The sequence below is a fragment of the Phacochoerus africanus genome, chromosome 11, assembly GCF_016906955.1.
Source record: "Phacochoerus africanus isolate WHEZ1 chromosome 11, ROS_Pafr_v1, whole genome shotgun sequence".
In the NCBI taxonomy this organism is placed as follows: Eukaryota; Metazoa; Chordata; class Mammalia; order Artiodactyla; family Suidae; genus Phacochoerus; species Phacochoerus africanus.
The window spans coordinates 87,398,877-87,421,144 of NC_062554.1; the positions used below are offsets into that span (position 1 = coordinate 87,398,877).

Sequence of the window (22,268 nt, forward strand, 5' to 3'; positions counted from 1 at the left end):
GATCAAAGACATTGTTTTCATAGAGGAATTGGTTGTCACCTAATTTAGCATTTGAGAGCTATGCCTTTCCTCTCCATTTTTAGAAAGACCATGCATGAAATAGAGGAAGGGATAAAAGTGTCATTGGCCAGCCTTAAATATGTCCATATGGATGTATATGCTAAAAATTCCAGAGAGTGAAAAATAAAATGATTATTTTTGGCTCTATTGACTAGTTAATCAACTTTAATTATCTGTTGTCTTATAGTAAATTTGATTTACTATAATACCCTAAACACTCCCCATTCTTCATTGGCTATCTTCAATTATATAAGCATGATCAAAAATTTGTTCATCACGAACTACCCAAGAGAGATTTTAAATAATCTATATCTTTCTGTATTTTTAAAATGTTTATCTTGGGGACATAAACAAGAATGTAGATTTTCATGAGATATTCTAATGGTAACAGATGGATTTGTTATTTTGAACTTTGAAAGGTAAATGTTGGTGTGTGAAGATCTGTCAGTATATAGAGAAACAAAAATATGAGAAAGAAGGGTGTTTTAAAATGATAAATAGAAGAAAAATACATATGTTTTATACATTATAATTCATTTGAAAAAAGGAAATGAAAGTGAAGTACTTGAAACAACTTAAGAAACAAAGAATTCTTCTCACTTTCATTGACAATATAATTTATAATACACAGCCTGGTTTTCTACATATTTTTCTAGTTCAAAGGTCATCATGACTAACAGCATGACTACATAAGTTTTAAGTTTCATTCCTTTATAAAAACGAATATATCAGGCAGATCGCATGTACCTCGCCATTGAAAAACAGTGCATACATGTAATTTTCATAGTAGTTTTATGTTTTAGGCTCTAGGTAAGAAAATTTAAAAGGATGTGTTTCAGAATACCAATTATTGCAATTTTAAATCCCACTTTCCCTCCAAACTCCCTTTTCAAGTGATTAATAGGGCAATTATAACTTATTATCTGGGATTTCACTTTTACAAATAACAAAATGTGGAAAAGCTTGAGCTTACAACATTGGCAGAACCTACTCTGCCTTCTCAACACTGAACATGCAATTGAACTCAAATTAGAAAGGTCAAGAAGGGCTTTTTTGAGGGACTCTGCACTTTGTCAGATGTATTTATTCATGTGCAGAGGATTAGAATTCATAAACATTTTGCCAGTTTTTTGAATACTATTTCTTTTCCCTGTTGTTCTTGGCCAGACCATGTCAATACAGTGAAATGCTGCTTCATATGGCTTATTATCAGCAGAATAATATGTATTACATAACCCAGAGGAATTGTAAAATCAGCAGGAATGCTTGGCTCTGCATCTCAGTATAGATACATAGACGGGTACCAAAACCTTGATTTTTTTTTTTTAAAAATTAAGTTATCTGAGTGTTACACCCCAAATAGGCATTTCTTCTTTTTAAATATTTTTTATCATGAAAGTGATCTAGTTAGCAAAACATCTTTTAACTGTTCTTTTAAGAAATATGCACAAAGTCAGTCAAAATAATATACTATTGGATTAAAACTAATTTGAGCATGGTACAGGAAATTCCTTGAGGCAACTGATTTTTGAAGACATAGCAGAAGTCCAGTTTTTTTCTTTTTCTTGGCAAAGTTCAGAACTTCTATTTATCAGTCCAATCACCGTATGATGAATATTTTTGAACTTCTTTAATGAAGCACCTAGAAACATCAGCTTGGGGAGTGCAAGAAAATTAAGTGACTAAATGAGAAGAATCAGATTGTGTGGAATAGCATCAGATACACATAGGTGAATAGTCACAGTGCTTTTAGTATTAGTAATTGAAACATCTGTGAGGTTCTCAGAGAAACTGATTTTGGAACCTGTGTTTGTTCTGGATGGCAAACAGTGTCACAGTTGCTTTAAGGCCAAATTTGACTACTGTTATGCAAAGCCAATTAGCAGCACCCTGGGTTGTTTCCTCTGAAAGAAATTTTCTTAAGAGGAGAGAAAAGCTTAAGCAGTTGGCATTCCTATGGAATCTAAAATGAAAACACTGAAAGACTTAAGATAGGTTTTTTTTAAAAAAAGGAGAGCCTTGAGTGGGGAGATGAGAACATGGCCCTTAAAAGACCACCTGTCAAAACAGAATAAATGACAGTTTTAAGGTTGTAAAAGGGGAAAAAAATTACCATAGACATAGAAGCTGTGGAGATAATGCTACAGCCTCTAGTACTGAAGTGTCTGCACTTAACATTTGAATCTATAGCATGTCTTTTCTTAATCTCCCTCAACCTTATCAAGTTTGCCTTCCTTCTTCTGCTCTTCCCTCTTTCCTTTCTTCCTTCCCTCCTCACTACCTCCTTCTTTCTCTTCCTTTCTCTCTTTCCCTTCTTGCCTTCTCCCTCTCTCTCCTTTCTTTCTTTTCTTTTTTTTTGTTTTTTGTTTTTTTTTTTGTTTTTTTTGTTTTTTTTTTTTTTTTTTTGGTGATAACTGCTATCTCCTGTTGACTAGGCTCAGCTGCTTTTGTTTGACTTGGATTTCAGTAACAGTGGCTACACTTAGTGACTGTGCATGTTTATAATCTTTCCAAGATGACTTTTTGCTCTAAAGGTGCTGAAAAAGTCTCTTGAATTGACTTAAGTGTTGACAACCACCACTGAGGTGAACTCCTGAGATGTTGTTGTTCAAGTTGCTCATCAGGGGCTTATCTGTATTAGATTTTGAATGGGGAAGTAGTTTTGCCATCTTTTTCATCCTTTAGATTATGTATGGCTGACTCCGTTAGGGAATTGGTGTGAATCTGGGAAAGCTCTCAAATAGTTACAATTCCTGAAGAGAGAGAGGGAAAAGTTAATACAGGGAAAATGTGTGGTAATCTAGAATAATGTTTTTCATGATCTTTTCTTAGATTTTGAAGCCTATCCACACTCTGAAAGAGAATATATGGATAATCTAAAGAGTTAAAATGTTCTGGAAAATATTACTTGAAGATACTTTCTATTGTAGATATGGCCTATAATTTATATTTCGTAAAAGCTTATGAGAAGCAGAGCCAAAGTGGTTGTGGATTTTCTGTTTATCTATTTTAGAAAATGCCAAATAAAGTAGAAGTTATCTGGATAATTCAGAACTCCCATAATGCAGATTCTCAATACTGTTTGTTTTCAGGCTTTTCAGAAGGTGTTAAAAGGAATGTGGACTGGAAGCTGGACACTTCATAGCGTTCTGGTTACCTATAAAAGAAAGAAAGCATTTCTTTTAAATGGTGTAGCAAACATGTTATGACATCATTTATCTGTCTATTCATTCATTTGTCATTTATTGGACATCTTTTTTTTTTGTACCCAAAAGTTCTAATACAAATAAATAAAAGAAATATAAACAAAGTACTTTGGGAATGTAATATAGGACCCTTTATTTTTAACTATAAGGATGGAGGAATATTTTAATAGAAAAAAATAACTTTTAGCGTGGGTCTTGCATAAAAATGATAATTTGACAAGCTAAAAGCAAAGGAAAGAACTTATCTCTTACAGTGGAAATACCTAGATAAAGACATTAAGACTTAGAATTGTGGATGGCTATTTCTTGGGTTTGTTTAGATTTTGGCAGAGGAGAGGCTACTTTGAGTCAAATAAAAGTAAATAATGAGGTTGGATCAGTGGAACGGAATATCGTAAGGAATTAGAATTCCTGTGGAAGACTTGAACAAATGAGTACCATTCTTTGGGGTAAAATAGCCACAAAACAGTGTATAACATTTGAATAAGGCAATCTCATACAAAAAAATAAAATTTATTAAGGAAATAATCAGTGGGAACAATTTTCCCAAGATTATCAACAAACAAAATAATTTGTCAGTGAAATGTTGGAGCTGGCTCTTAATGGATTGTGATTGTGTGTATCTCTACTCAAATCTGAGTTCAGTGACATTACATTGGTGGCTTGAAATAGGCCATAGTGGGAGTATTTACACCATGGAAATCAGCAAATGCTACAAATTACAGCTATGTCTTGGACAGTCAGCTGTTAAACATTTACCACCGTACCACTTTTGCATGATATAAAACAGGTCTTCTTAGCAGAAAAATCAACATTTCAAAAACAGTATAGGAAAAAAAAATCTCTTTACTAAACAAAATAGTTAAGAAACAAACAGTTTAAAAACATGCAAATCAACAGATTAAAGAAGAAAAAGCAAAAAAACAAATGAGGGTAAGACAAACAAGGATCAAAGACAATGAAACATGAAGACTTAGAAAATATAACTCTCAGATTTAAACTTATTTGCAAAACAGAGACAAGGGAGCATGTTATTAAAACTTCAATTTAGCATGCACCTTTTAATGTACATAAAATTTTCCTAACTCAACTGTGTGTTTGAAATGTTTTCTCATTATATTGTGTATTTACAATCTTACCTTAACGTTCAAACAAAAATATTGATAGTCTGAATTATCCAACTAATTGAACTCATTAGCCTCTTTCCCATAGACTATTATTATTTCCAACGGACTCTTAAGCCCAAACTTTACATAGCTAAGTATCACAGAAACTATGGTAATCTAATTGGATATGATAACAAATGGAGTCACTTCCTTATAGTCTTCCTCCTTCCATTTGTTGGCTGATATACTGTGTAACCTATATGCCTCTAAGTTGGCATGGTTTTTGGATAAAATTGGACTAATAGAACAATAACTACTGTAATTAGCTCAGAGTCTGGCCCACGTGTCCCTGTTATTTTATTAAAGGAATTCCTTCAGTATCTCCTATGAGCTGAATGGCCATGGCTGTACCCATTGCCTCTTGGTCCTCCTGATAGTCTCATAAGACTTTTTAGGTTTCTATCACTCCTCTTGGCCAGAGATGTTTCTTTATTGTTGTGTGATATCACCATTGCCTACATGAAGGTAGGATGCATGCAGACTCAGTCCAAAAAAATCTCAATAGTCTGTCAGTATATTAACTTGATTATCAATAGAATCTACCCTGATTTACTTCTTTTTCCAATCTACTTGGTCAAGGATTTTAATGACTCCAAATTAGTAAAAGGGGTTATTTTGAGAATGACTCATGAATCACAATATGGATAAAATTATATCCAGATTTTCTTAAGCAATCAAATTAAACATATACAACTAATTGCAGGCATCTCTTAAGATAATTATTTAAATGAAAGTTGAGTTTTAACCACCAGTCTCTCCTCACTAGGGAATTGAAAATAGTTCATCAGCATGGAGGGTCAGTTCTACATGACAGTCTTTTTCCCTTATCCTCTTCGTTTTGATCATCATATTCTTCCAAAGTTCCATGATAGCTTTGATCCTGACAACTGAACCCTTTCTGCCTCTTTTCTGAGTTTCTTTGCATGTTACAGGGGATTTTAAGTTCCCTTTTAAATGAATTTGTGGCCTGTATCTAAGAATGTAACTTGTTCTTGCTGCAAAACCTATAATCTCACTTTTTTTCTTAGATGCACGGTAATATAGTAGAAAAAACATGGACTCAAGAACCAGACGTAGTTTCCCTATCCCTTATGTCAAAAAATATATTCTCTTTTTAAATTGATTTTAATTGTATAACATTCATAAGAAAACCACATTAAGATATAAATGTACCACTCAGTTAAATATCACAAAGATCCTTAACCCACTGAGCAAGGCCAGGGATTGAACCTGCAACCTCATGGTTCCTACTCGGATTCGTTAATCACTGAGCCATGATGGGAACTCCTTATTTATTTATTTATTTATTTATTTGTTTTTTTTTCTTTTTGGCCTCGCCCGTGCCATGTGAAAGTTCCCAGGCCAAGGATCAAACCCACCCCACAGCAGTGACCCAAGCCACAACAGTGACAATGCTGGATCCCTAACTCACTGCATCACAAGGCAACCCCCGTGTTTTAAATACCTTACATTGAGCAAACTAACATTTATGACCCAACCTACCATATAACAATTGTAGGTATATCCTTATTTAGAAATAATCCCTGGAGTTCCCATCATGGCTCAGTGGTAACAAACCCGACTAGTATTCATGAGGACAAAAACTATTAATGTCAGCACCTTCATAGATCACATATACTTTCCCAATAAATACTTCCTTTCTGTTTTCTGAAAATAACCAATTTTCTGGTTTCTAACATAAGATTTTAATTTACCTGTTTTTGAGCTTCATATACATGAAATAATACAATGTATATATTTCTTTGTATCTAACTTCTTTTGCTCAACATTATGTTTGTGAGATTCATCCTTTTTTTTTGCAGCTAGCTATAGTTTACTCATTTTCATTATTATATAGTATTAGATTTCATAAAAAGAATTTCCAGGACAATGTCATGGTTATTTATCTATTTTACTTTTAGTAACTATGGGGAACTTTTCTAGTTTGGGGGCCATTATGAACAATGCTGTGATAGGCATTTTATATACCTTTTGGGGTGCATTTGTGCATACATTTCTGTTGATTATATACCTAAAAGTTGTATTTCTGGGTCATGGGGCCTGCATGCTTTTAATCTTTGTATATAATACCAATCTGTTTTCCATAGGGATTGTCATAATTCATATTCTATTAGCAGCATATGACTGTTTCTATTGTTCTCTATCTTTCCAATATTTAGTACTGGCAGTCTTTTAAAATTTTAGACATTTTGGGGGAGGGGGTCATAGCTTTATTTTCCCAGAATACTAATGAACTAAAGCAGCTCTTCATCTATGTATTATTTCTATATAACATTTCTGAGGCACCTATTCAAGGTTTTTTTTTTTTTTTTTACTTTCCCATTGTGTTCTTTTTCTTACTGATTTGAGCAGTTCTTTCTAGCTTCTCTTGTGGGTTTCATATGTTGAATATCTTGTCTGTCTTTTCACCCTCTTAATTTATTTGATAAATAAAAATAAAATTATAGTACAATTTATATATCATTTCCTTTAGGATTAGCTCTTTTTATATTCTGTTTAAGTACACTTCCTATATACCCAAAGTAATGAAAATACTCTCTATTCTTTTCTTAAAGCTTTATTTTTATTTATTTATTTTTGTCTTTTTGTCTTTTTGAGGGCTGCACCTGCAGCATTTGGAGGTTCCCAGGCTAGGGGTCTAATTGGAGCTGTAGCTGCTGCCCTATACCACAGCCGCAGCAATACCAGATCTGAGCTACATCTGCAACCTACACCACAGCTCATGGCAACGCCAGATCCCTAACCCACTGAGCAAGGCCAGGGATCCAACCCACAACCTCATGATTTCTAGTCAGATTCATTTCTGCTGCACCATGATGGGAACTCCTTAAAGCTTTATTTTTGACTTTAACATTTAGATGCACAATACTTCAGGAATTGAATATGTTTTAGGCATAATGTCTAAGTCAGTTTTTTCAATGTGGATATTTAGTTGATCTAGTACCATTTATTGAAAAGACCATTCATTCCTTACTGCTCTGCAGTGGTGTCTTTATCCAAATATACATGGAGACTCTAGTCTTTTTCACAGGTGTATTTATCTACCCTTGTGACATTATCAGATTGGCTTCACTCATATAGCATTATAAGAAATCTTGATATCTTGTAGAACAGATCTCCTAGTTTGCTCTTCTTCAAAACAGTCTTAGCTACCTTTGTCTCCTCTATCTTTTCATATAAAAATTGGAATTACCTTGTGCAATTTCACAAGACATATATAAATGGATTTCATCAATAAAAACAAAGATCACATAGTAACTGTTTAAAGGGACACTTTTTGTGATATAACGATAAAATGTGAACATAAAAAATGAAAAAATTAAACTACAGAAATGAACTGAAGGAAAACTTATATAGGTATTTCAATATCAGATAAAATGGGCTTTAAGACAGAAAATGCAAGGTCTTACCACTTATGTAAGGTATCTAAGATAATCAAATTCATAAAATCTGAGTAGAGTGGTGGTTCTCAGGGGATAAGGGAAGAGGGAAGTGGGAAGTTACTAATCAATGGGCATAAAGTTTCAGCCCAGCAAGATGAATAAGCTTTAGATAACTGCTCTACAACATTATACCTATAGTCAATAATAAAGTTTTGTACTCTTAAAAATATGTTAAGTAGTTCTATTTCACATTGTGTTCTTTCTACAATAAAATTAAATTATATTAAAAATAAAATACCAATGATATAAAATAAAAATATAAAGTATAAAATTAAACTAAAAAAAATGATTGTATAACTTGAAATAAAAAGATAATTGGAAAACCTTATATATTTGGAGATTTCAAAATACAATGTCATGTGTCAAAGAAATCACAATGAAAATTAGAAAGTATTGAGCTGAATGATTATAAAAATATGAGATATCAAAACTTGTAATGTGTATAAGCTGAATTTAAAGAAAAATGTAAAGCTTTAAATGTATGTATTAGAATAGAAGAAAGCTTAAAATTAAACACACAACTCAAGAAATTCGAAAATCAAATCAATGGATTAAACGTGACATAAGCAAATGAAATATAGAGGAGAGACAATAAAATAAAAACAATCATATGATATATGATTTTAAAAAGTCAGTTTATTTATTTGAAATAATTAACAAACTTGATAAAATTCTAGAAAGACTGATTGAAAGAAAAGTCATGCATTACCAGCAGTCAATGAGAAAATGGACTTAACTACTGATTTTAATGTATTAAAGGAATTATAAGAGAATATTTTTAAAAATTCAGGTAAAAGAAAATTGAAATTTTATTTGACATGGAAAAATCTTTGTATAAATACAACCTTGCAAAAATTGAATCAAACAGACAAAATTTGAATTGTGCTGTAGTTAACAAAACTGAATCTTCAATACCAAATATACTAGCAGAAAACACCAGATCCATACAGCTTTAGCAGTGAATTCTACTAATAATTTATACTGTTTTAAGGTAAAAGGGAAGGTGGAGAGAATACTGCACAACTGATTTTTTGAGACCAGTGTATTGTTGACACCCAAATTCAAAATAATATTATAAGAAGGGAATGTTACAGGAAAATCTGGCTCATAAGCATAGCAGTTAAAACCCTAAACAAAATACTAGTTCATCATTATCTTAAAATCCATAATATAATTGGTTTTAGGCCAGGAATGTAACATTTATGTTCCAAAATAAGTAATTATAATTCACAACATTAAGACAATGAAGAAATATAACCATTTCAATAGATATTTTTAGATGAGTTGATAAAACTCAGTTATGAACTACTTTTGGTAAACTGGGAATAAAAAGGAAAATTTATTAACTTGATGAAAGATATCATGTACAGTATGCATCAAATTTAAAGGTGAAATATGAGAATTTTTATTTGAAATAAGAAACATAACAAAGATGCTATTACTGCTTCATTTTTTTTTGTCTTTTGTCTTTTTGTCTTTTGTTGTTGTTGTTGTTGCTATTTCTTGGGCCGCTCCCGCAGCATATGGAGGTTCCCAGGCTAGGGGTTGAATCGGAGCTGTAGCCACCGGCCTACGCCAGAGCCACAGCAACGCGGGATCTGAGCCGCGTCTGCAACCTACACCACAGCTCACTGCAACGCCGGATCGTTAACCCACTGAGCAAGGGCAGGGACCGAACCCGCAACCTCATGGTTCCTAGTCGGATTCGTTAACCACTGCGCCACGACGGGAACTCCTACTGCTTCATTTTAACATTACACTGATGGTCCCAGACAGTGCAATAGGGTAAGAAAAAAAAAACATATATATATATAAAGATTAGAGGGGAATAAATAAATCTCATTATTCACAGAAGATAGGATTATGTATATTGAGAGTCTATACAAAATTATTTGCTTATGTGTTATAATTAATAAATCAGTTTAACAAAATTGATGGTCAATGTAAAAAATCAAGTATTTTGATTGAAAAATGAATTATCTCTGTGGTTTTTCCTACTTTTTAGTCTAAAAACATGCACTGATTATAACTGGCAACCAAGAGGAAGAACCTATTCCACTTAGGTCTGTTAGATGTGGAGTGCTGAATAAAGGCTACCTCCCAATGTTTTCTTTACATTAAATCCTTCCTCTATTCATTCAGCATTTTTCAAAAATGCCTATCATATACCAGGCTCTACCTTTGTCTTTAAATTTCTGACAACAAAATAAAGGGTAGCACACATGACTGACTACAGTATAATGTGTAGCACAAACAAGGGTGTTTGTGTGGGAAGGAGACACAGAAATGGAAACAGTTTGCTCTATCAGAGGATTTTCAAGATGATTTCAGAGTAGGCAATGCTTGTGTTAGTCCTTGGATGATTTAGTATGGCTTCATCAATTCAAAGAAGGATAGAGGAAACAGAAGTCAAAAGGAATGGCATAAATAAAAATTATAAGAGTATGGAAATATTGGCATAATTGGGAAACATACTATAAAAGCTAAGAGTAGTTAGTAGATCCTTTCTTGGTTGATATACACTTCTATCCTCATGTACCTGTTATATTTTGCACAATCTCTGTTTAGCTCTTTTTCTTCTGTGAGGTACTGAATCAAGAAAGTAATAGAGCTGATTTTCTCTCATAGTACAAAGTGAGTTTTAAGACTTACTCGAGCCTCTCCAAAGATACCCTTGCCTAGTTCCATAAGTGCATTGTAGTCAACTAAAATGATTTTTGATGATTCTAATGATCTGATTCTAAAGAATCTGAAAATTATTTATTCACAACATGAAAATAACCACAGTTCTTATGGTGTTTTAAAATAGCTATAGTACTTGGAAATTACATAGTATGTTCAACTTAACAAAGGTCTAAATTGTATCAATACAGTATTGAAACTTTCTGTAAAAGATGTAGAAAAACAAATATCCCTGTACTGAATCTGAAAATTTATATAAAGAATTTCTGTAATGGTTGCAATTAAGCTTTAGATATGGTAAACCTGGATGAGCTCTTCATATGTCAAGAAATTGTGTTAAAATCACTTAGTGTATCTTATAACTCTATTACTACTTGATGAAATTGTTCAGCAAAGATGGCATGATGGGTGTGTGATATTTCCTACATCTGCATCTGTTTTATCCTACTATAACTTCTGCATGCAAAACTTGTCTTGTTTTCATAAATTACTTCCTTATTTATCTTTTATTAGCTCTTACTAAACATTGATTAGCCTTATTGCCAGTGTTTTTGCCACATCTTATCAACCAAACTAAATACATAACAAAGTTTTAATGTATATTCTTATTTTTTGCTCCAAATTTATAAAAAATGACGATTTGTTTAATATTTTATTACAGTTAGTTATTAGATTTTACTAAAATAACCAATACTCATAAACATTTATTAAATAGATGCTTCAATCAGAATGTTTTACTGCTTCTAATTGTGAATGATTAAATCAACAAACTCTTCTAGAAAGGACAACTCAATTCTGTGGTCCCTCTATACAGGGTTTTAATTTTAGGAAAACAGACTCTAAATGTTGCTTGCCTTCTTGCCAACTGAGGGTATTACCCATTGCCTTCTCGGCAGAGCTACTAGAGAAAAAATAAAGAACCTACATTGAGAACTTTCTGAATTCAGCTCTGTCTATGTGTACACTCAAAATGAAACAAATTGAGGCAATTTACTGAAGGTTAAATCCTCTAAATGACATCCACCTAAAACATGCAGGGAAATAGTTTGGGAGGCTTAAATTATCAATGTAATTGCCTTAATTCTCTAGGTTGCTTTCATAAGTAGACACAACTTTGTCGTATCTAACTGACGATTCTAAATTGGAGGTTTAGGGTTGTTTGTATTTTTACTTTCAACACCCTGAATCATGCTTACTTTCTACATAACCCTGGTCTTAAAAATAGCCCACAGACCCAATGCAAGAGCGCTCCAGAAGTGAGGTTTTTGCCTTAATAACCTGCCTGTAGCTTTCTTTTCAGTAGCTAGCACCTTTTGGTTTGTCAGCATTTTTACCCTGAAGTCACAGGAAAGCTTTTTTAAGAACTAAATATGCTGCTATTACCTTGTGCTTTTGTTCTTAAACATTTGAAAATAGAGTGATATTTCAGAACATTTTATTAATAAAAATCTACCTTATTTCTTTTTTTAACCTGGTTTCTATTAAAATTTTTCTCTAAGCTCTGAGAGAGAAGTGAAAGATTATTTATGAGCAAGGTAGCTCAACCCTGTCTAATATTTGAGTAAGAGTTTTCCAAGTAACCTTCCGTTTATGATTCAGGAGTTCCTCTGAGTTAAGAGAGTGTTACTAGGATAATATAATCTTAAAGATACTATCTGAAATACTAGACTTTTAAAAAATGATTCTTAAATCTTCAGAGTTTAAGATGGCAGAACCTTTCACTGACACTGTGCGGTTTTTGTGTTTTTTTCCTCTCGCCAAACTGTATTGCAAATAAACCTTTTGATGTTTTAAAGGTTTTTCTTTGGCAGCTAAGGAAAACACTTTGGAAAGTTAAATTTGGTGAATTTACCCATGTATAAATATCCCTGAGCTAGTCTGTTATCCTATGGCATCTGGAAGAAAGGTGCTATTGTTTTAGATTCCATGATGAAGTATAGAATAATCAATTCAGAGAGACCCTGGGGGGAAGATTCACTCGCATCTGCTATGGAAACTTGGAATCCCTGAGGTTTTTTTAGGTTTTTTTCCCCACAAATGAAGAGACATAGATGAGTTTATGCTTTAACACAACATCTAGTGACATCATTTCCCATTCTTGCCATATGATAATTTGACCATCAGTTTATATTTGAGACTACTAACTTTCTAAGAACATTTTGTTGTTAGTGTCCATCCCTTTCCTAGGACTTTCCTTGCTTACTGGGTCACAATCATTGGGCAGATGTTTTGTTTGCAAGTGCTCTGGCTGTGCAGTTTCTGTGGCTACACACCAAGCCCCATCACCAAGGTGTTCCCAGGGGTGCTTCATCAGATTTAGTTCTGCCAAAATACCCCATAAAATATTTAAAGCTCCTCTTCATTTTTTACAAGTCAATGTTTGCTGACCTTCCCCATGAAAAATCAGTGTAATTCCAGGAGATTGTGATAGAGCTGCAAGACAGGAGTATGTCCTGGGCTTCCACATGGATATCCACATAGATGTGAATACAGTGGAAGTTAAATAAAAATGTACAGTTAACTTACCTTTGGTTTTCTTTGACCATATTCTCTACTACTTACCCAATACCAATCGAATAAGAGCAGCTATGTCTCATAACTTTCTGCTGTGACATGTCCAAAAGTATAAGGTAGTTAGATGTAAAAACACTACAAAAGTATGGATAATAGACTGCCCACCTTCTGTCTACTTCAGCTTCCCTGAGGTTTCATTTGCAGGGCCCAGCTGCATGTACAGACATGATGGAATTTGGTTTGTGAGGAACCTACAAAAATTACACAAATAACTCAGATTTTTAATGAATAATGCATAGACATGCACCTGCTTCAGGGAATTCATAGATTAGTGTCGTAACCAATAGAAAAGCCCCTTGGAATTCAGTTACACTGCTGCAAAGCAGGAAATACACTAGTTACACTTTTCCAACTGATATCAGCAAAATGTTAACTAGTTCTTGGAGCAGGCCTTTTTTTTACGTTGTTTCAATTTGGTTTTCTTCTGTCAAACTTCCTATAAAGTCATACATTCTGCTCATGTTATTATCTACTATTCTTGCAGCTGGAGCCACTTGCAGAAGATATTCTCCACCAAACTCCGAATATGAATGCTGTTATTTCTTTACAGAAGATCATTGAAATTCAAAGTATGTCTTTAAAGTTTTTTTTTTTTGATTCTAATAAGGTACTAATTTAACTTACATTGAGAATTAGAGCACATGAAAAATATATCTGAGTTTCTCAAATATAAGGAATATATTTAAAATGATTATAATTTGTATATATTATGTGTTCATATCTAAATGTGTTATTGTCTTGCTTTTAATGTGACAATCTTATTTTACACTGATAATGAAATTCAGAAACTCTAGATTTAGCATCTTGTTTTTCTCATATTTTCCACAATTGTTTGGGTTTTTTTCCATTATGTACCAGTAAATATCTACTCAGAACAATGATAGGAACATAGAAATTATGATTGTATTGTCCAGTCTTAACTGAAGGTAAGTTATCTCCTAAAAATGTTGGAATTCACCAATCATTTATTCATTTTAAGTTTTTCAAAAGAGGGAAAATCAGTGAAATTCCAGGAGATTGTGATAGAGCTGCAAGACAGGAGTATGAGAAAACCTATTAGAAAATCCAACTAGGGAGTTCCCATTGTGGCTCAGCAGATTAGGAGCCTGACTGGTATCTTTGAGGATGTGGGTTTGATCCCTGGCCTCACTCAATGGGTTAAGGATCTGGCATTGCTATAATTTTCTGTGTAGGTTGCAGGTGAGACTTGGATCTGGTGTTGCTCTGTCTGTGGCATAGGCTGGCAGGTGCAGCTCTGATTCGACCCCTAACCTGGGAACTTCCATCTGCTGCATTTGCAGCCCTAAAAAAGCAAAAGAAAGAAAGGGAGGGAGGAAAGAAGGAAGGAAGGAAGAAAGGAAGAAAGGAAGGAGAGAAAATCCAACTAAACAAAAAAGGAAAGTCAGGGATGTTTTTTACTATCCAGTTCCTGTCCCATAACTGTTACATCATCAAGAATTATTCTTTTTACACACACTCATACACAAAGGAGTTCCTGTTATGGCTCAGTGGTAATGAACCCAACTAGTATCCATGAGGATGGATGCAGGTTCGATCCCTGGTCTCGCTCAGTGAGTTAAGGATCTGGTGTTATTACAAATTGTGGTGTAGTTCACAGATGCAAATTGGATCTGGCATTGCGGTGGCTAAGACTGTGGTGTAGGCCAGTGGCTACTGTTGCAATCCATCCGTAGCCTGGGAACTTCCATATGCTTCACGTGTGCCCTTAGAAATACAACAAAAAAACATTCTTTTTAGATGACAAAATGCATAAACTTTGCACATGCACATGTGTGCATGCAGACACACTCTCACACACACTGGAAGCAAGCACAAATTTAATGTGAAAGTTAGCATGGAACAGAAAACCATTGGCAAAATTAAGTGTGAAGGAGGAGAAAACTCTTAGCTTTGCTACTCCCCTGTAGAAGAATTTTTTAAACTCTTCTGGAGAAGCCACTTTCCAGCTATCTCTCCAAGTCCTTGTCTTTGCTTGCTCTGTAGTAATTTGGAATTAGGGGTGTGGCTGGGGTTCTATGTTATCCATTCATCTGGTACTAATTATCTAATCTAACACCTCATTAAGATCAATAGTACAAAAAATCTACTTTTTATACATATGATTCTTTTTCTGAGTATTCTTTTGCCATTATACAGATGGTTAAAAATTATTGTTCTTATGTATATTCTGATCACATCACTTTCCATAGGCAGTCTTAAGTACTTATTACAGGTTAATGGATGATAACTTGAGTACTTTTCCAGGCAAGGCACAGAGGTTATGAAGAAGAATAAGGCAGAATTTCTAGTATTGGAGTTTATGGTCCAGTGAGTGAGAGGCACTGAAATAGATCATTTCAGTAGAAGTATATGAGGTGCACTGATATCATGGACAAGGAATAGCCCTTTTCCTAAGTCCCTTTGAGCTATGAGAAGTACTGGAGGGTAAAGAAGGCTCAAGGTTCCTTGGTTGTGATAAGGCCTGAACAGGACTGAACAGGACTTGGGCCAGAAGAAGAAGGACTGCATGTTGTGAAGGAAGTAACAGAAGCAAAAGACTCAATATTCACATAGGTGTAAACATTCATGATTTGTAGGTATCTTTAGAAATTGTACTGTTGTCTTTCTCATTGGCTCTAACTTCCCAGCAATGATTTTTCACTGCATGATTTTTTTTTATTTTCACCCCTGACATTTTTTTTTTGTCTTTTGTCTTTTTGTCTTTTGTTGTTGTTGTTGTTGCTATTTCTTGGGCCGCTCCTGCGGCATATGGAGGTTCCCAGGCTAGGGGTTGAATCGGAGCTGTAGCCACCGGCCTACGCCAGAGCCACAGCAACGCGGGATCCGAGCCGCGTCTGCAACCTACACCACAGCTCATGGCAACGCCGGATCGTTAACCCACTGAGCAAGGGCAGGGACCGAACTCGCAACCTCATGGTTCCTAGTCGGATTCTTTAACCACTGCGCCACAACGGGAACTCCTGACCCCTGACGTTTTTGAGAGACTTAGGCAGTCTGCTTTAGCCAAACAAACCTGTTTGACTTTTGAAAAAGATTCACTGTATTTTCAAAATTTTCTGTATAAGAATTCTCTCACTGTGGATTGCAAATCTCTGTCTGATACTCCAAAATTCACTTCAAACACCCAACACCGACCAACCACATATCCTGCATTTAAAAATCCATTTCCTCCTAAAGTCCTATTGAAGAATCTACCCAAGCTTGATAACCCAGTACTTCTATACATTCTTGGCACTAATGTGTAGATTCTAATAAGTGGTATTTTTACTTAAAATTTTTCTATTTATTTGAGTTTTTGTGTATTTTATGGTCAGTCAGTCATGGTTCCTTAATTTTCTGATGATCATCAGGAGGACACAGCCACATCTTCTCACCCCTACTTGTACCTCCAGGAAGGGTTTGGCATCGGGGACAAAGTTTGAGGTACATGAGAGTCTGGGAAATGAGAGCTGCCAGATTTGAGCAGGAATGATTTGAATAATTCTTCAATGCCCTGGGACACCAAAGCTTGCATCTGAGGGAGCTTCTGGGGAAGAATTCCTCCTTCTGAATCATGAAAACAGTGTATGGTATGGTGGGTACTGTTTCTGGCTACTCAGCAACATGCCTTCCTCATTTCTACTCAAAAGGAGCTGGTTTTACTCATAAATTGTTGTCACCAGATACCATACAACTCAGGGGGAGATGAATGTATGCCCAGCTCCAGGGTTGCTGTTCTTAGTCTAAGGCTAAACTTGTCAACTCGCTTAATAGTGAGTGGCTAAGGAAGGGGTGCATGACTCGATTCTAGCCAGTAAGAATTAGGGCTGGTTCATGGACTGTCAATCAGTGCAGTCACTTGGACCCCACACTCAGAAGGGCCCTATACATGGTTGAATGCTCTTACTCTTGCTGCCTTAACATTCTCATTAAGTTTTGGACAAGAATCCCACATTTCATTTTGCACTGAGCCCTGCAAATTATCTAACCAGTCTTGATGAACATCAAGGGGCTGAGAAAAAGCATTTTCCAAGAAAGACTGAGAATAGCATCACCAAAAGGAGCACTCACATTGTGTTTGAGAAGGAACTGAATGGTGAGTTGACATTGTAAGAAGAAGACAAACACTAGTTGAGAGCGATCTTTCGCCATTTCGGACATGGGGTGAAAATCAGTACAGAGAAAGTGGTTCAGTACTGTGGCTTTGACCACTGTGTGGTACATTTTTGTGTGATTCTTTGAATTGTTTGTCTTTGGGGCTACTCTTTCAGGCCAAATAAACAGAAAGGGCTGCACAAAGTCCATAAAGCAATAAAATAAAGTGGTATTTCAGAGTAGCAAAATTCATAATGGCTTGGAAAATCAAAATTATGTGTTCCTGACTTAGCAAACAATGCTATATTTCCTTAAAAACTATAAAGGAGTTCCTGTTGTGGCTCAGTGGTAACAAACCCAACTAGCATCCATGAGGAATGGGTTCAATACCTGGCCTGGCTCAGTGGGCTAAGGATCTGATGTTGCTGTAAGCTGTGGTGTAGGCTGGCATCTGCAGCTCTAACTTGACCCCTACCCTGGGAACTTCCATATCCAGCAGGTGTGGCCCTAGAAAAAGAAAAAAAAAAAAAACCTATAAAATTGTACTCTTAATTTTACTGTTCTCTCTAACACACTTCCATTCCAAGTGCTCCTATAGGACTCCTGGCCCTTGGTGAGGCTCCTCATTTCACCTTTAGTAGGGGAAGTAGTTAGGACTCAGTAAAACTTTGTGGATCTCCATGCAAAAGGAAAATGTGTGAATGCTTCCTTATTAAAAATTATTAATAATTTCAAGATGATGCCCGCAGGGCACTGAACTAAGCATGACAGTCCTTTAGAATGTGGGGTCCTTTGCAACTACATGGATTGCCTGTTTATGAAGCTTGCATTGAAGGTAAGCTTTGTTTAACAGGAGAACCTCCTCTTCACACATCTCTGAATGTCAAAAAGGTGCCTCTTTTTAATTTCAGGAGGTGTGCCAATTTCAGCTCATCTTCTAGCCCAGGTTTGGAAGGAAACTTTTGTGCTAGAGTTCAGGACTACAGTATCAGAACACTGTGTAAAAGCTGGCCTTGTAGCATGTGGGAAACATTCAGGCAAGTTCCTAGATAGCCTTGTCCTGAGGCAGACAGCAATGTGCTGACAGGCCTTTTGTGAATTTCTCTTGGAGAACTGAACCCCCCAGCTGAGGGTATGCAGGTGCTGGAGGCTGTGATTAGCATTGGCCCATTGCCTGGCCACATGCATGTGAATATTTTGTAGCAGGATCATCCTTGTTGTCCTGGCCTTGTTTATGTTATCCATTTAGCTGGGGAAAAAAAAAAAGGCCTTACAAGGCAACAGCAGAGCAACCATTTCTCCTGACAGATAAAGGACCCCCTCCCATCCCCCACCCACCCCACTGACAGGTCAGAATCTAGTTTCATCTCAAGATGGTGTATACATATATATACAAAGATCAACCATCTCTAAAATGATCAAAGGAAAGTCTGGTCAAGAAGTTTCATGTTTGCACATGCTGTTTACCCTGCTAACAAAGTCTTCTGATTCATCCCTAACTTTGAAGATGTAGTTCAGATGTCCTCTCTTTGGGGAAGTTGTCTCTGAATCCCCATTCATCCCTGTTCTAGATTAGATACATTCCCTGGGTGTTTTCACGGCACAGACTATTTTTGCTGATGTTCTTTGTTTTCAATTGCTATATCCTTTACGCAGTGTCTGGAACTTAGTAGGTGCTCTGCAAATGTTTATTGAATGAATGAATCACCCCATGAGTCAATATTTGCCACATTTTTTCCTTAACCCAGACAGAATTTTTAACTAACCTAAGGTTATACTCCTTGGCTAGCAGAATAAGAGATTATGAAATGCAGGCAAAATATATGAGAGCCCATTTCTTCTCTTTCACAATCCACAATGATGAATCATTTTTAAGTTAGAAAAAACATGACTTGTTTGTGAACAACCATTTTTAAGTTTGTTGGTGGCAAGTCGAAGACTGAACCTTGGTAGTTGGCTGGCCAGCTATAATCACCAACAAGCAATGCCAGGTAAAAGTCAGCCCAGAGTAGGATAAAAGATCCTCATATGTACACATTCTTTCCTGAAACGCATCCCAACAACTTAGAGTCTGTTAAACTATTTACCTTCTTCTGTATAGCATGGTGAGAAGCAAGGTTTCCAAATGTCATGTTTTACACAATCCTGGCCTTTGATAACATTTTCACTGATTTTGAAGGGAGGAACCATGAAGTAAGTTTTCCATAAAACTGAATTTATTTAGTTTGAAAGACTATAATTTTAACTTCTAAAAACATATAATGAATGATATTGATCTTGATTTGTGAAACCTCAAAATATGAAAACCACAAGTATATAGTCATGGTTTCCTTTTATTTATTTAAATTTTTAGTAAGAAGAGTATTCCTTTTAAGTGTCAACCAATTTTGTAGACCTCCTTCATGATAATAGTGATAATCATAGTATCTTTTGATTTGTGGATCAAGAAAATATATATGTTCACAAGGATTTGAGGATTCTTTTTAAAATTCTGCTGCAACCCGCCAGTGGTTTGCAGTTGATAAGTTAAAAAGCACTAGCATAGAGGATTTTAAAATGATATGAATTTCAGTATAATCCTCTCCTCCACTTACCAGCCATGTGATGATGAGCCAGCCACTTAACTTTCCTGAGGAATTTCCAGAGGAATGACATGGCGTATTACCACACTGCTTCTCTAGGGTGGTGCTACTGTGGCATCAAGATGGCAAATCAGAAGTAGAATCATAAAAGAACAGTAGGAGGTTTTTCTCTTCACCCTCATTTTCATCTTTTTCCCACTCCAGGAATTCATCAGTTGTTTTGTGAATTGGGGTTTTCTTAGAATTCCTTATTATGCCAACCACAGCAAACTGGTTATATAGGCCAGAATGAAGAAGGGACAGTACTTGCAATGGCACCAAGTATTCTTGTCAAACTTGGGGCATATAAATGGGAGAACAACATCCATGTCTCCTGCATGTAAAATTTGTCTGTATGGCTAAATTTCCCTGTATTTTTTTAAGCTTACACACAAGACCATGTTACTTAGGGCAATGAGAACTGAATTTACGGTCTTCTGAATTTCTCCAACTTCTGAGACCATTAGGAAAAATGCCATGATTTTTTCATTGCAGAAGGATACACCATATAAATATGTAATTGACAACAAGGTAGTCAGTTACCCATATAGTTCAGGCAGCTACAAAGGGCAGAGCCACACCCTTTTACTCATTCTAGAGATTTCATTTCAGGAGGATACACCATGTAATTTTGTAATTGACAGCAAGGTAGTCAGTTATCCACATGGTTCAGGTACCAACAGTGGGCAGAGCCACATCCTTTTATGCATTCTAGAGAAATAGAAATGAAATCAAATTTCTGGGGGGAGATGGTTGACACCTTCTCCTTGTGAGAACTCAGCTTAATTTATATTTTTATATGTGTTATTCATTGAATGACTTTCTCCTCTCCCTTTTTGTTGTTAGATTTCTTTCTTCTCCTCCTCCTCCTCAGCTCGTTCTTCCCCTTCTCCCCCTCTTCCTCATTCTCCTCTTATTATTATATTACTGTATTCACTGTTCCAGAAAGTACCCTTAGAAGTAACAACTGATGTTGGAAACAAATGAAGTAATGTTAATTTTGCTGATTTCATTTCCAGTCAGTTTCTAATGGTCATAACTGCTGGAAAAAAATAAAATACAACTATTGGTGTTATATTAGAATGAATAATAAGAGAAGGTGCTATTTGGTTCTCTTGGTGATTAAGAGATATGGATAGAGAGAGGATTAAGATGGCGGAATAGAAGGACTGGAGCTCAACTTCTCTCCTAAAAACAACAAAATTCACAACTAAAGGCTGAGCAATCTCCACCCAAATGTACCAGAAATCTTAAAAAAGATACCCTACTCCAGAAGAAAAAGAGGAAGCCACATCAAAGGTAGGAGGGGGTGATTTCATGATATAAACAACCCCATGCCTCCAGGGCGGGAAGCTCCACAGACTGAAAACTAACTGGTTCACAGAGACTCACCTACAGGAGTGAGAGTTCTGAGTCCCACATCAAACCCTCACATGCGAGGATCTGGCACTGGGAGAAAGAGCCCCCAGAGCATCTGGCATTGAAAGCCAGTGGGGCTTGTGTGCAGGAGCTCCACAGGACTGGGGGAAACGGAGACCCCATTCTTAAAAGGTGCACACGGATTTTCACATGCGCTGGATCCCAGGGCAGAGAGAGATCTCCATAGGAATCTGGGTCAAACCTGACTGCAGTTCTTGGAGGACATCCTGGGAAAACAGGAGTGAATGTGGCTTGTTGTGAGGGACAGACATTGAAAGCAACTTTGCCTTTCTCTGGAGGTGGCCATTTTGGGAAAATCTGGCCCCACCCATCAGTCAGTGCTGAGAAGCCCCAAGGCAAACAACAATCCAGGTGGGATCACAGCCCCACCCCTCAGTAAACAAGCTACCTAAAGACCCCTCAGGCACACAGCTGCCTCTAATCCCATCCAGAGACTAAGCCCCACCCACCAGAGGGATTAGAATCAGCTCCACCTACCAGTGGGCAGTCATCAGCCCCTCCCATCAGGGAGCCTACAGAAAGCCCCCATACTAACTTCAGCCACAAGGGGGGCAGACACCAGAAGTAAGAGAGGCTACAACTCTATTATCTGTAAAAAGGTCACCACACCAAAAACCTATAAAAATGAAAAGACAGAGAACTATAACTCAGATGAGAGAGAAAGGAAAAACCCCAGAAAATCAGCTAAGTGATCAGGAGATTCTCAGTATCCAGGAAAAAGTCTTTAGATTGTTGATGCTAAAGATGATGCAAGACATTGGAAATAAACTGGAGGCAAAGATGGATAACTTACAGGAAACACTGAGCAAAGAGATACAAGATATACAACTTAAACAAGAGATGCAAAATACAATAAAAAATTTACTAGAAGCAGCTAACAGCAGAATACAGGAGGCAGAAGAACGAATAAGTGAGGTGGAGGACAGATTAGTGGAAATTACGGATGCAGAACAGAAAAGA

The 22,268-nt window shown here is 36.0% G+C and overlaps 1 protein-coding gene and 1 long non-coding RNA gene across 14 annotated transcripts in view; one reads left to right on the forward strand and one right to left on the reverse strand.

Moving 5' to 3' along the window:
• Window positions 1–22,268, forward strand: part of HDAC9 (histone deacetylase 9) — a 959,143-nt gene that overhangs the window by 887,564 nt on the left and 49,311 nt on the right. For all 13 annotated transcript variants that reach the window (XM_047752014.1, XM_047752015.1, XM_047752022.1 and 10 more), the window contains one exon: window positions 13,637–13,721. In XM_047752014.1, the coding sequence (XP_047607970.1) occupies window positions 13,637–13,721 (85 nt within the window). The remainder of the gene's footprint in view (window positions 1–13,636; window positions 13,722–22,268) is intronic.
• LOC125110637 (uncharacterized) overlaps window positions 2,476–22,268 on the reverse strand; it is a 161,100-nt gene continuing 141,307 nt past the window's right edge. Inside the window, exons 3-4 of the long non-coding RNA XR_007130682.1 lie at window positions 13,258–13,343; window positions 2,476–3,217 (exon numbers count right to left, since the gene is read on the reverse strand). This is a non-coding gene — a long non-coding RNA (uncharacterized LOC125110637). The remainder of the gene's footprint in view (window positions 3,218–13,257; window positions 13,344–22,268) is intronic.